Source organism: Salvia hispanica, chromosome 2, assembly GCF_029641045.1.
Source record: "Salvia hispanica isolate PSC_SH4W2 chromosome 2, Shi_PSC_v1, whole genome shotgun sequence".
Taxonomy (NCBI): Eukaryota; Viridiplantae; Streptophyta; class Magnoliopsida; order Lamiales; family Lamiaceae; genus Salvia; species Salvia hispanica.
The window spans coordinates 660,920-674,808 of NC_142693.1; the positions used below are offsets into that span (position 1 = coordinate 660,920).

General features: G+C 38.3%; 1 protein-coding gene and 1 long non-coding RNA gene across 2 annotated transcripts; both read right to left on the bottom strand.

The window, feature by feature from the left end:
* Positions 1-3,452: 3,452 nt before the first annotated feature.
* Positions 3,453-4,563, bottom strand: LOC148931283 (uncharacterized). The gene is made up of 3 exons (XR_016134858.1): positions 4,424-4,563; positions 3,966-4,030; positions 3,453-3,503 (listed from the first exon to the last, which is right to left on the bottom strand). It is a non-coding gene; the product is annotated as an uncharacterized LOC148931283 (long non-coding RNA).
* A 3,317-nt stretch (positions 4,564-7,880) lies between these two features.
* Positions 7,881-13,889, bottom strand: LOC125218521 (putative disease resistance protein RGA3). Its single transcript, XM_048120208.2, has 3 exons — positions 10,324-13,889; positions 9,510-9,596; positions 7,881-8,922 (listed from the first exon to the last, which is right to left on the bottom strand). Exons 1-3 carry the CDS (start codon positions 13,802-13,804, stop codon positions 8,912-8,914), a joined length of 3,579 nt encoding a protein of 1,192 aa, XP_047976165.2. The 5' UTR covers positions 13,805-13,889; the 3' UTR covers positions 7,881-8,911.

Below are 13,889 nucleotides of genomic sequence, written 5' to 3' on the forward strand. Positions count from 1 at the left end.
GACGGGAGGGAGTGAAATAGATACAAACTCCAATGATACAGAGGAAATCAGATCGAGTGAACCTTGGCCAGAGCTTCCAAAACGCCAATGCCGACGGCCTGCGAAGTTCGCAGATTATGTTTGAGATTTATTTTAATTGTTAAGTTGAGACTTTTTAATTATTTATTATTTTAGAGTCGAGCTTAACTATAAGCTCCGTTTTGGGTTTCTTGTTGGTTCTTTCCCTGAATTGATCGAGTCGAACCAAACGTAGGGTCCTTTGAGCATCCACTATGGTAGGTAGGTCAGGCTTAGGCTAGCCTATTTCTCCTCCTGCCACATCATCTAGAACTAAAATTCCTCCTGCCACATCATCAGGACAAGCAACTAGACAAGCAATAGGCTAGCCACATCATCAGCACTATTAAAAAAATAACTAAATGTACGGAATTAAACACAAAATGTGGAACTAAACATACGACACATATACGGGAAAATTCATTAATTTCATTAAAATAAAAAAAAATTACATTAATTAAAAAAATACCATAATAAAAAAATACATAAAAAAAACTATCACCGTGCAGTCCTCCGCGCCCACAACTTTTCAATTAAATCCTTCTGGAGTTGTATATGTGTTAGAGTTTGTATACTAGAAATCACGTTTCGAGTGATTGAATACTGTAAAACACTTATTTTATTTTCCAAGGAATAAAACAGATTATTTTTTCATAATGTTGTTATGTTTTACATTTAATGGATGTTAATGCATGTTTAAATGTATAAGTTAACTTAACAAAGTCTAAGTCTTTGTTTTAGTAGACCGGTTGTGGGCGTCGTCCACTTTAAGGTAACACGGTCAGTTCTAAACATAGAAAAAGATGAATTTCACAACCTAGATGGAATTTGACTATCTATCGAGAAAGGTTGCAATGTCAGTCCGCATATTTCCAAGTCTTACTGAAATAAGATGACATTGGTGTGGTATAGCACTGAACGGATCTAACAGCAAGACTTGTCCTTGGGCTATCTACTGAAAGACGAGGTCTTGATAATATTTGTTTCTTAATCAATGTAGGTTAGCATTGAGCATACGGTATTGATTATGCACTACTTTGACTTATCAAATGGTGCGGGTTTTTCGTAACCCAATTATCCTGATATATTGGGTAGTGGTGATCAATATCTAGCGGTGCTAGGATTTCTATTATGTTGAATCGTGCGCGAGGAGAGTCTCGTTTGATAATGTCCTCAAGAGGAGTGCGAAATAAGGTTTTATTATTCGGAACCTAGCTAGTTGGAGTTTGATTACTCTATGAATAATAAATAAGCGTTTCATGCTAAGTCCACTCTTGGAATTAATAAGAAGTTAATTAATTGAGTTAATAGCAGACATTAATTAATTAATGGACATTTTAATCTTAAGCACGGGAAATGAAAATTAAACGGAAACCCGGATTACTTGTAATTTCGGATTCGGATGAAGAGAGTTCAATATTACTTCTGTAGTGGCTGCTCGTAATATTCCAATTATAACTTATATTAAATTGTGGGTTCAATTTAATTAGTAAAAAGTAAATTGGATGAGCCCATATCCAAAACCTTCCATATATCTCTGTCTGGGCCCAAAAGGAACTTAATATAAATAGGAGAATAAAGGAGACAGAAATAACGCAATTTTCATTATTGAAATTTTTGAAATTTTCGGCCCTAAGCTTAAGAGAATTTCGAATTCCTCTCCTATTCCAAAAAGGATTTCTTCTGTCTTCTTTATTCAAGTCCTAGTATTTTATTAAGATCAGCTCACACTGATATTGGGATACAGTTCGAGAACCAGAGAGAAGATTTGTGGTCCAGTACTCAAAGCATCACGTGGAGAAGAAGCTAGCCATCTTCAATTCTTTGGAGAATTAATTAGGTATTTATCTACTCCGTAGAAAAGCATGTTTTAGGTTTCAATATTCTTAAAACATGATTAATTCAAGTTATGAGCATGATACATGTGATACTTATGCGAATAGGTTTTGTCTAAATAATCTGCTAAATAGATGTGATTATTATGTAATTGATTTATGATGAGCGCTTCCGCTGCCAGTCCCTTCAATATGAGCATCCACTTGGCACATGTTGGCATGTGCCTGGAGGCGGCTGGCTTCATAGTGAGGTACCCCTTTCATACGTTGGGGGTGGCTACTCCGTGGCTTGGACCGGCTTCAATGTCATTGGCCCAATTAGTCAGTTGTACACCTTCATCTTCAACTATAATATTGTGTATGATAATACAGGCGTACATTATAGAAGCAATGCAGTCGACATGCCACAAACGCGTTGTACCCATAATTGCCGCCCATCGAGCCTGGAGCACACCAAATGCGCGCTCCACGTCCTTGCGCACCGACTCCTGTCATTCTGCAAAGTAGGTCTTCCTGTCCTTATTTGCGCATTGAGCGTCTTTACAAAGACGGGCCACCTAGGGTATATCTCATCCGCCAAGTAGTAGCCCATATCATGCCGATTGCCGTTGGCGACAAAATTGATGGTCGGACCGACGCCCTGGCACTGCTCGTTGAAAAGGGGCAACAAGTTGAGGACGTTGAGGTCGTTGTTCGACCCGGCTACCCCAAAATACGTGTGCGAAATCCATAGCCGATAATCAGCTACGGCCTCGAGGATCATCGTGGGATTCTTTCGCTTGTAGCCAGTGGTGTAGAACCCCTTCCAGGCAGCGGGACAGTTCTTCCACTCCCTGCATACAATTTATGCTGCCTAACATCCATGGGAACACATGTTTTTCCCCGTGCATCTGCCTCAAATCCTGACAGTCGTGGGAGTAGGGCTTCGAAGATACTGGTCCTTGAATATTTCAACGACGCCCTCACATAAATGCTTCACACACTTCAGGGCAGACGTCTCACCGATGTGGAGGTACTCGTCCCATATGTCTGTCACGCCTCCGTAGGCCAATTGCCTTATTGCTGCAGTGCACTTTTGAATAGGGGTGTGGCCGGGTCTGCCAACCGCATCGTGCCTGAAGCGGAAGCACATATATCGACGCTCTAAAACATCAATGATACATATATACTGTAACAGCCCGCCCTCCTAGGGTACAATAAATGCGGCGAACTGCTACCCAACCGACTCCAAAGAAATAAATATAGGCTCGGGTTGCATTTAAAGAGTATTGACCAGAGAACTAGAGAGAAATATCAGAGTAATTAATAGTAAAGGCTTGACCTAGAGATTTGAAAGGAAGAAAAGGAAAATATCATAAATACGATCAAAAGGTCTTAAGTGTACGACATGGTATCCAAGACAAAATCACAAGAAATACTAAGGCCTCAAACCGAAGGCAAGATGCAAATAATCCAAAAGAAGAAACTCTAGAGTATATCAAAAATCATCAGCGGAAAACGACCAAGAGAAAGTATAGCTATGTATGGGGACACAACTACGCTTGAAGTTCATAACATCCATCTTAATTAATTATCATGCTCAACACCCGCCACCGCTCGTCGTCATTCAACCTGCACATAAGGAAAACACATGCAGGGCTGAGTATTTTGAAATACTCAGTGAGCTCATTGCCAAAACATTTTATAAGTTATGCCACCCTTACCAAGTGAACTCGAGTTTTAAGCAGTTATAAAAGAAATATCACGAGTATCACAAAATATATTTTCATAGACTGGCCAGTCAAATACCTCCCATTTTCTCATCAAATTCCACAATCACAATCATATCCATGTGCGACGAAAGTGTGGCCACACTTTTCGCCCACGAGACCGGCCGACTAGCAAGGACGGCTCACGATCCCCTCGTGTACACAGCCTGGTAGGGTTTGCGGCCCGTACTCAGACCCGAATTCGTATAACATATCCAACAATCGCACTTAAACAAACATAGGCATGGCATAACAGTTAAACCACCCTTATAACACCGTACAATATTTTATAAAACTAAAAGAGAGTTTTTAGAGTAAAGCCCACCTCGATTGCTTAGTTATCAAGTAGTTTCGCTTTTCCGTTATCCGGCTTCGCAACCAAAGTTTCACCTTTTAAAAACACATAGGCACATATCGCAAATTAGGTTCAATACTACTCTTACTCATGCATGTCTCGTTACTTCTCCCTCTTCCCACGATTTATCTTATCACTACTAATTAATCAAGATCATCTTTATCTCACAAGATTATTTAATCATCAAACACACTCCACACCACACATCTCACACACACACCACACGACACGCACACACACACACGCACGCACACACACGCATGCACACACACACGCACGCGCACACTCACACACACAATTCCACATCCCTTTATATCCCACTTTCACTCAACTAGGATGCATGAGGGTTCAAGAAGACCGTTTAATCGGTGAGAAGAAGAAAAGAAAAAGGTAGAAGAAGAACAAGTAAAATTCTTAAACCAAGATACCTTCTAGATGAAAAACGATCGGTGGAAAACAAGTATTAGGCTCGATCCTTCAAAGTCCTCGGATTAAAACTTCAATTCTTCTCCAAAAGATAGCAAAATATTGGAGAGTAGAAGAAGAAAAATTTGAGAGAGAGTATGGGAGTGGGGGGCGAAAATTATGGTCTAGGGTTGGGGTTTTGGTGCTTATTTATAGAGTCCAACGAGATCTTTAGGTAATTAGAATAGAATATTTGGTAAGATCTCATTCTCCATAAATTAAATAATATAATATAATATTGTAAAGTAGGGAAGAAGAATTAACAAAATAGACTAGGGCAAATCCCTATTATTTTCGAAAACTAGGCTTTCCAAAAAGCCATGATTTTGTTTTGGTATTTTTCCATATAGAATAAAATAATATGGAGCAAAATAAAAATAAGGAAAATCCTCCATAGAATAAGGTAGGGGCCGATTTCTAGCCTTTATAAATAAGGCATGGATTTTTTGGAATATTAACTAGAATAAAGTAAGGTAAGATCTCTTGAGGTATGGAAAGATTTGGTAGAATAAATAAATTCTAGGTATGGAAGGAAATCAAGTAAGGGATCAATTAAAATGAAATAAATTCCTTCCTTCCCAACAAGAGTGATTTTCGAAAATCACTAGGAAATAAGAGGCTCGATTTTTGGTGTTTCTAAACAAGGAAATAATTGGCTCTTAGAACTTAATTTAAATAAATATCCCAAGGATTAAATTAAATCCGGAAAAATAGAGATCCTTCTCACAAAAGGGGCTAGGGTTCGAATTTCATAAGAATTTGGATGACAAGTATTTATGGAAATTTCCTCTAATATTCTCACTCAACCTTAAATAATTAATTTGCCACATAATCAATAAGTAATTCACATGCCACATCATCAAATCAATAAGTTTGACTTTTCAAACTTTCAACATAGACTCAACTCACGAATTTAAAGCATTCTCGACTCCACGTCATCAAAATTTAATTCTATAGCTCTAGGGTTAGGGTTCTAAATTCCGGGGCGTTACATATACAGTTCCTGCGTATCCTAAAATACCGCCTTAACATGTTGGCGTTAAACCGCGGCTGCTCTGCGAAGTAGTCGTCATATAGCCGCTGATGTGCACCTACGTGATCCTGAGCAATAACTGTTTGGCGGTGGAAAACGGGTCGAGGTCGAGGTAACGCCGGCTCCAAAGCCTTTTGTAGCAGCTGGTTCATCTCAGTCTCCGTATAGGCCTCCAATGCTTCGTCCATTTGCCGTTCGTACTCCTCATCACTACTACTACCACCCGCGTTACTCATTTCGCGTTGTTGCTTTTTTACAGAAATTAAGAGAGAGAGAATGAAAATGGCAAAAAAATCGCGTATATATAGTGTTTCGAAAATTTAATTAAAAAAAAATAGCGCTGGCCGATCGCTCGCCGATCGCCAGCCTACAATGGCGGCGAGCGAATTGGCGGCCAGCACTCGCCGAAATTCTTTCCGATTCAGCGCTAGTCGGTTGCAATTGTTCGGCAAGCGAACCGGCTAGCGTCGGGTATCGGCTAGCCGGTCGCTCGCCGATTACTGTGGATGCTCTTAGTCATATATAAAGGGATTCTGTACATTGAAATTCATTATCAATATATCATAAATCTTCCCTTATTTTTATCGTTCCTTCCTTTCCTTTCAAGTTACAAAATCTTCCACGTGAAACCCTAGCGGACGACGGCTGCTCGATGGAGGATGACTCCGCGAACGAACCTCCCCCTCGGTATTTCCCGTCGACGGCGTAAGATACGGAACCTCTCCGTATCACATATAGTACCCACCGCCAAATTTGAAATTCGACCCCAACATGAAAAAACAAACGAAAACATGATAGCGAAATAATATTAAAATGTGTGTTCTAACAACTTATGCTTAAAGGTCATTACTCTTTAATAATGGAGGTAAATAATTTTTTATTAATCTCAAGCAAATACTCCCTTTTTAGAAGTTCTATTTAGTTATGACGCAGATTTTAAAAAATATAAATAAAAAAATGAGTTGAATAAGCTAATAGGAACTGTGGAAATACCGCCTACTCTTCAATTGTCTAATTGCCTTTGGATCCCTTCGATGTCTCATAAATTTTTACTATTCAATCCTTGCCGCAACTTCTCTAATTATTTGTTTGATTTTTCAAGTTAGTTGTGGTTTGAGGACAAATATACATAATGCATATCTATTTAAATTTTGATTCAATAAAAAATTGTTCAAACTCGCTTAACAAAGTTTAATTACAAAAATTAAAGAAGTGTGGCTTAAACTATTCACTCGTTTATCAGCTTGATACATAGTTTGATGAATTGGACTGAAATAAAAGATAAATTCAGTAATATTTTTTACTTTATTACTGATGTATAAACAAAATAGTCTTTATTTATTAAACTTGTTGATCATGAAATAATGGCGAGTATAGATATTGGATAAAAACATAACCACGATCGTGTATAAATTAACACTATTTCTTAAATTAAGTGATCAACCGTGGAAATTATGCCACATGACATATTGATCCTTTCTTATTTTATCCATCTATCTCATATTCTAGCTCATAACTCATTTGTGTTTTCTCCTTTTACGTTTTGGATTTTAATCCAGATTGTATCATTGAATACTTTTAATCAATCCACTGTTGTTCGCTCAAAAAAAAAAAAAAAAACATCCAAAATTTTTTCCACATAAACTCCCATGTCGAACCAAGTTGAGAAAATGTCGAATACACGTTCCATATACGGAAAGTCTTGATGGATCCTTACTTGTTTTTGTCCTAAATCTTTCTAGTGTTCTCAAAAGGATATACAGGCAACATGGAATTGCTTGATGGCCTTAACCCATAATAAAAAAGGTCGACCGGTCTTTGAAGAAGATGCGAGGCATGCTTGAATCTGTTCCGGGTGTAGATCTCGACCGTGGTAGTAATCTTTTGCTGACCGGTCGAACCAGTTTGTCCTAACAAACAGTTGTAGTTGGCCAAATCTCAGGTATCTTGACGACGAGGAGGAATGGGTGTTTCTGGTAAGTGATTCGGATCTGGTCGAGGTGTTGGAGTTGCTTCACACTCGTACAGTGAAGTTTCGTGTAAGTCGGGTCGAGGAACTGAGGTACAAAATATAGTTTCTCGACAGTTCCCTATTACTTCAGTATATGTGAATATCTTGATAGTTCCCTTAATAAAATATGATAATAAAATAAAAATACAACTCATTCAGAAGTAGCTGTGTGTGACACGGAGGGAGGGATGGAGGAAAGACTTGCCGTGTCTCAGTTTGAGATTATCCAACATCTATAATCTATAGTCCATAATACAGTACATATCCACGTTTTCACAACTCATTCAGAAGAGAATTGAAAAAGAAGGAAATTAAAAGAAAACAAGAGTAACACTTAGCTGTTACTCCAAAAAAAAAGTGTGAGGCACGCCACAAATGAAAACCATGAATCCATCACCAAATGTAGGTGACAATAATCTAATAGTCAGATAAAAGACCAAGGCATAAATACAAAACATAGGATCTTGTTCGATAAAACACAACAACAACAACAACATCAATCCAAACTGTCATGCAATAACGCCAAGAATAAAATGAGTACAACCGTCAAACTTTCTTGGTATGCTCTTTAAACAAGTCTCTGCTTCACCTTCTTCAACCAAACCTGTAGGGAAATTTTAATTACAGTAGATGAAAACATATGTAAAAACGAGTAGAATTGGAGATGATGTAGATTCAGAATTTTGAAGATCCACTCCAATTTCCTCTGCTATAGATTCAGAATTTTGAAGATCCACTCCAATTTCCGTAGTAACGACATCTTTCTCGATACCATCACCATTTTCAGTAGCACTACCGACTGATTCAAGTCGAAGCTCCTCTTCAATAACCTTCATGTATCCATTCCCTGTTGTCCCTCCACCAACAACTCCTAGATCTACCACATTCACACCAAACCTAATGGTATCAACAACATTATAGAATATATCCTCGTCGTATACGGGCTTATCATACACCGGCATCGACAATATATCCTCGTCATACACCGGCTTATCATACACCGGTATCAAAAATATATCTTCGTTGTATACAGGCTCATCATAGACCGGCATCGAGAGTATATCCTTGTCGTATACAGGCTTAGACTTGTCACCGTAGACGTCGTTGAATAACGAATCGTGCACTAACGACGCTCCGACGCATTAGATCTCATCGGGTTGGATTTCCCCGACGCTTCTCCAATCGCGCCAATCGTCGCTGGAGGTCTCGAACCTGTTGTCTCAAATCATCGTTCTCGATGTCGCGCTGGAGGTCTCGAACCTGTTGTCTCAGATTATTGTTCTCGATGCCGCGCAAATCACGCTGTCGTGCAGCCTCTTCGTTTGGGAGATCTCCTTGGCCCCCACCACGACCACCGCCACGAGCATCACCACGTCTGCCGCCATGTCTACGTTCAGCCATTGATAATCAACTTGGCTCTGATACCAAATGATGCAAATCAACGGAGAAGTATGAGAATGACTGAACTGGTAATAAATAGATCTCAACTAAATTGAGAACTTCGGAGTATAAAAACTCAATATCAAATTATTATTCAAAGTATGTCTTTTAAGATCAACAAAAAGGAAGGGGAAATCCTAAACTTATGGAAAGAAAATAACTAAAAAGATAATAAGCAAAAATAACTATAAGAAAAATAAGCAAAACGAAAAACGTAGAAGGAAAAACAATTAATATTTTTCCATCTATTAATTTTACTAACTAGGAAATAAATAAAACTCAAAAGATAATTTTCTTAACTTCCAAGTCTTATCTTCTACTGCATAAGTTGCAGATACTATTTCAACTATAGAGGATGATGACAAGATCGTTTTTCAAATTCCTATAGTTAAAATACATGTGAAACAATCTAATAGTCAGATTAAAGACCACAAAACAAGGGGATTTTGTTTGATACTAATATACAAGAAAGAATCAATCCAAACTTCTTAAATACTACCTTACGTTTTTCAGTTTTCATGCAATAATCATGTGTAAAATGAGTATAATTGTCAAAGTTTCTTACTGTACGAATTTTGCCTTTGCTTTCGCTCCATGAAATTTCTCCACATTTCCTCTCTGCGCACTGCCTTATCATATTTTGACACCACCCCTGCCTCATCACACCATTTTATTGTCAGATGTTTTCAGTGGAAAGCATGGAAAAGTATTATCACACTAATATAACATTAATAAATTGGATTTAAAAAGGTGGGAAAATGAGTTAGAAAAATCACCCACGTTCAAATTATGTGAAAAGATTAAAAAATTATTGAAAAAATATATATCTTTTCCACTATTTTCCATCATAGAAAACACACCTACAATATAAACAAAATATAGAGAATGGTACACCTACAATTTAAACATAATATATTTACTTATTCATTGTAATATTGTGACATAATTACTCAAAATGAGTACTCCCTCCGTTCCATAGTAATGAAGGCGTTTCTTTTCGGCACGGAAATTAAGAAAAATTGTGTTAGGTGAGTGAAGTAAAGGGAGAATAAAGTGGAAAATGAAAAAGGTAGAGAGATAAAGAGAGAAAAAAGTAAGAGAGAGTAAGTAGGTGTGGAAAAATATGTCGACTTTTACTAAAAAGAGAAATGACTCTGTTACTATGGAACGTACTAAAATGGCAAAATGACTCTATTACTATGGAACGGAGGGAGTACATTTTTGTAATTACCATAAGGTGGGGCATTTTTATTAAATTGGTAAAATAATGAGATAAAATCGAAATAGAAACAACACAAGTTTTATAAATCTTTAAAGTCAAATGGAGGTGAGGAGATATTTCTAAAAACAACAGAAACAGGGAAAATATTGATACTCACGTTTTCCATCAATCCAGATGTAGGCGATATGGGAAATGTAGGGCCATTGGGAAATGTCAAAACATACTCCTGGGCAATTTGAAATACGAAAGTATCTTAACTTAGCGATGCTCTGTATCACATCCATGGGCAGACGCCTTAACTTCTTGCAATTATATATATTCAACTCCCGTAGGTCTGAGAAGTTTCCCAACCAATCAGGTAACTCTTCCATTCCAAAATTCTTCAACTCTAATTCTTGCAGATGAGTGAGAGATTGAATTGATTTCGGCAGACTTTCCCAACTTTCCCTCCCCTTCAATTTTAAATCCTTAATTGGGATGTTGCATCCTTGCAATATGCCATCAACAGTCTCCATTGATCCCATCATACTAAAATCTAATTCAAGGCTACGGTTATCAGCTGAAAATTGAGGAACACCAAGAATTCTCAACCTTGTTAGACGGGCCAATTTCGGCAGACAGTCAATTATCTCAGGCACATTCTGTGGGCTACTTAAATTCACCAACCAAAGTCTCTCAAGCGAGGATCCTAGCAGTTCACATGGCAGATACAGCAAAGCATTGCAGTCCTCAATCTCCAACTCTTTAAGACATGTGAGGCTTCCTTGTGATTGTTGTACGCCCATATGTTCCAAATTTTGACACTTTCTTATAATCAACTTCTCCAAAGAATTGATGGTGCACACACCATTTGGTAGTCCTCTCAAATTGGGGCATCCCACTATCTCCAAATTCGATATATTGGGATTGCTCTCGAATAACCAACTTGGGAGGCATTCCAGATCATTTATACCAATGACATGAAGCTCTGTTAGCAACGTCAACTCAGTTTCAAATGTGCCTGCCAAAGGCCTGTAGCTCCCAATGTCTTCAATAGTCAACTTTTTGAGAGGCGACCAGAAAAGAGCTGGAAAATTCGTCAATTGGTTGCAACGTTTGATCTCCAAGTATTCGAGGCGAGGAAATAGCTTGACACCACTTACACCCACTGATTCTGTGTGTACCCACTCTGTCAGCCTAGGCATGCTATACATTCGGAGGCTTTCAAGAGCTGGAAAAACAATACATTGAGATTCATGGGCAGAAGAATGTATGGACTTCACATTACTCAATCCTTGCAAACAAAGAGACTTGAGATTTGGCAACTGCCCTAACATTGGGATTTCTTCACATTCTGAGCAGTATGAAAGACTTATCTCAATCAAACCCACTTTTTCAACTTCCATCTTTCGAGTCCATAATGGAAATCTTTTTCCCTTGTATCCTTGAATCTCTAACATCTTCAAATTTGAGTGAGGTTGAAGGCCTTCCAACACATCCTCTTCATTTCTAGTTTCACCTTCTCTATTCGGATTCCACATCAAGTTCAACTCCAATAACTTTGACTTTTTATGTATATTTGCTTTCTCAGCCTCTTCCTTGTTACCAACCTTTTCCAGCTCAAAAATTCTCAATGTTCCTTTGAGATCATCCAAACTTCCAAGCTCTTCAATTTTGAAGCCACTCCTCTCGCCCACCCTAAAATACTCTAGGGTTTGGAGAGAAGTTAATAGCCCCATCTCCGCAGGCAAATCTACGTTTTCCCTAACATAGAGATGCCTTAAGTTAATCAAGTACTTCAAAGTGCTTGGAAGTTGAAGTTGCTCTTCTACATAATACATCTTTGCTCTCAATGTTTGCAACTGAACCAGTTCACCAATCCAATCTGGAAGACATGTAACTTTTGATTCGTTGATATTAAGAACTCTCAAATGTATCAACTTCATGATTGAACTTGGCAACTCAATAATTCTACTACTTCCAAAAGTTAAAACATGGAGACATTTGAACTTTGAGAACATGTTACTATAAGTGCTATCCATGAACAATAATGTTCGCAAATATTTTGCATTTTTTTCCAAAACACCCTTTGACTTTTCTTCTAGGAACATGTATCGAACTGGGAAAATGTCAGATGCATTAGAACCACCTAAAATAGAATATGCAAGATCATGAACAAGATCATGCATCACATAATCCACCCAGTATTTAAATCTTGTTGAAATTTGCAGAAAAGAGTTGTCTAGAAGTATATTGAAATAGTTTTCTCCCACAAATTCGAAGTCATTATTTCCATCAGCTTCAAGAAATCCTTCTGCCATCCAATACTCAATAAGTTCCTGCTTTTGAAATCGGCGACCTTTAGGAAAAATAGAACAGTATGCAAAACACTTCTTGAGTGATGGTGGAGACAAATTATCAAAGCTCAACTTCAATATCTTTGTGATATAATCTCCTTCACTGCTTGAATGCCAATTCTCTTTGATCGAGTGCCATTCATCTTCAGATTTTTTATCGCGTAGTATTCCACTGACTACGCTGGCAGCTAATGGCAAACCTTGACATTTTTCAGCAATCTCAGTCCCAATGACCTCAAATCCTATAGGAACTTCCTCTTTTCCAAAGGTTCTTTCTTTGATAATTGACCAACAATCTTTCTTTGATAATCCTTCAAGCTTATGAGTATAAAGTGCACTCACAGTTGAAGCAACCTCCATACTTCTGGTGGTAACAACAATCGCATTACCCTTAGTAGAAGTAGCGCCCAACAAGGAATTGATAAAATCTTCCCATGTAGGACGAACTTCATTCCAAACATCATCAAGAATAAGAAGATAAGACCTATCTTTCAAAGCTTCTTGGATCTTTTTGAGAATTTCTTGCCTACTCTCAACTTCAACTTGATCAGAAGAAGTCAACTCTTTGAGAATTTTCTTGAGAAGAACAATTGGATCAAAAATTTGAGAAACATGCACCCAAATATGTGATCCAAACCGATTCTTTTGTTTTAGAAGATGAAAAACTTTCCTAGTCAAAGTTGTCTTCCCTAATCCTCCCATTCCCACAATGGAAATGATGGAAACACGTTCGTCAGATGTGATACAAGCGGTAAGCATCTCAACTATATCTGACACCTCCTTATCTCGTCCAATAAAAATTGGATCAAGAGTGAATGAGTCAGTTTCACGAGACACATCACGCAAAGTGTGCACATTGGTGGGAGGCATCTCTCTGAGGCCAAGCCCGGTTCCCTCTTTGTGAATTGACTCCAAATTCTCATTGATTTCTTGGATCCTAAGAGCCATATTTCGGGAGCGTGAAATGTTAACGCATGGTGAGGAGAAGCATGAGAGTACCTTTTGTTTCATAGGTTTGATGGGCTTGATTTGCTTGCAGAGGAGATGATAGTTGAACTCATCCAACACGTTGTCAGCATCGAACGCCACGTTTTCAAGCTTCTTGAGCCAGCTTTTGACAGCCTCGCCCGGGATGGTACGCATCTCGGCATCGTTCAAGAATTTCTGGATCGTGTCCAGACTCTCACTTAGCTTTTTTGCTTCTTTTTCGAGGCCTCGGACAAGTGAGAACTCTTTCTTGGATTGGTCGATGAGGTTTTGAACAAGAACTTGAAGGACGGCGGCGGCAGCTTCTCCCTCCATTCTTTCAGCTGATGATAACTGTATCAGAGAGAAGGTTTAGAGTTTAGGAATGGAAATGTAATATTGGTGCAGTGAGAGAAGAGAA

Coding starts and splice junctions, on each gene's coding strand:
- LOC125218521 (XM_048120208.2), bottom strand. CDS start 13,804: ATGGAGGGAGAAGCTGCCGCCGCCGTCCTTCAAGTTCTTGTTCAAAAC. Junction 9,597..10,323: donor CATCTGGATTGATGGAAAAC/GTGAGTATCAAT, acceptor GTGATGAGGCAG/GGGTGGTGTCAAAATATGAT.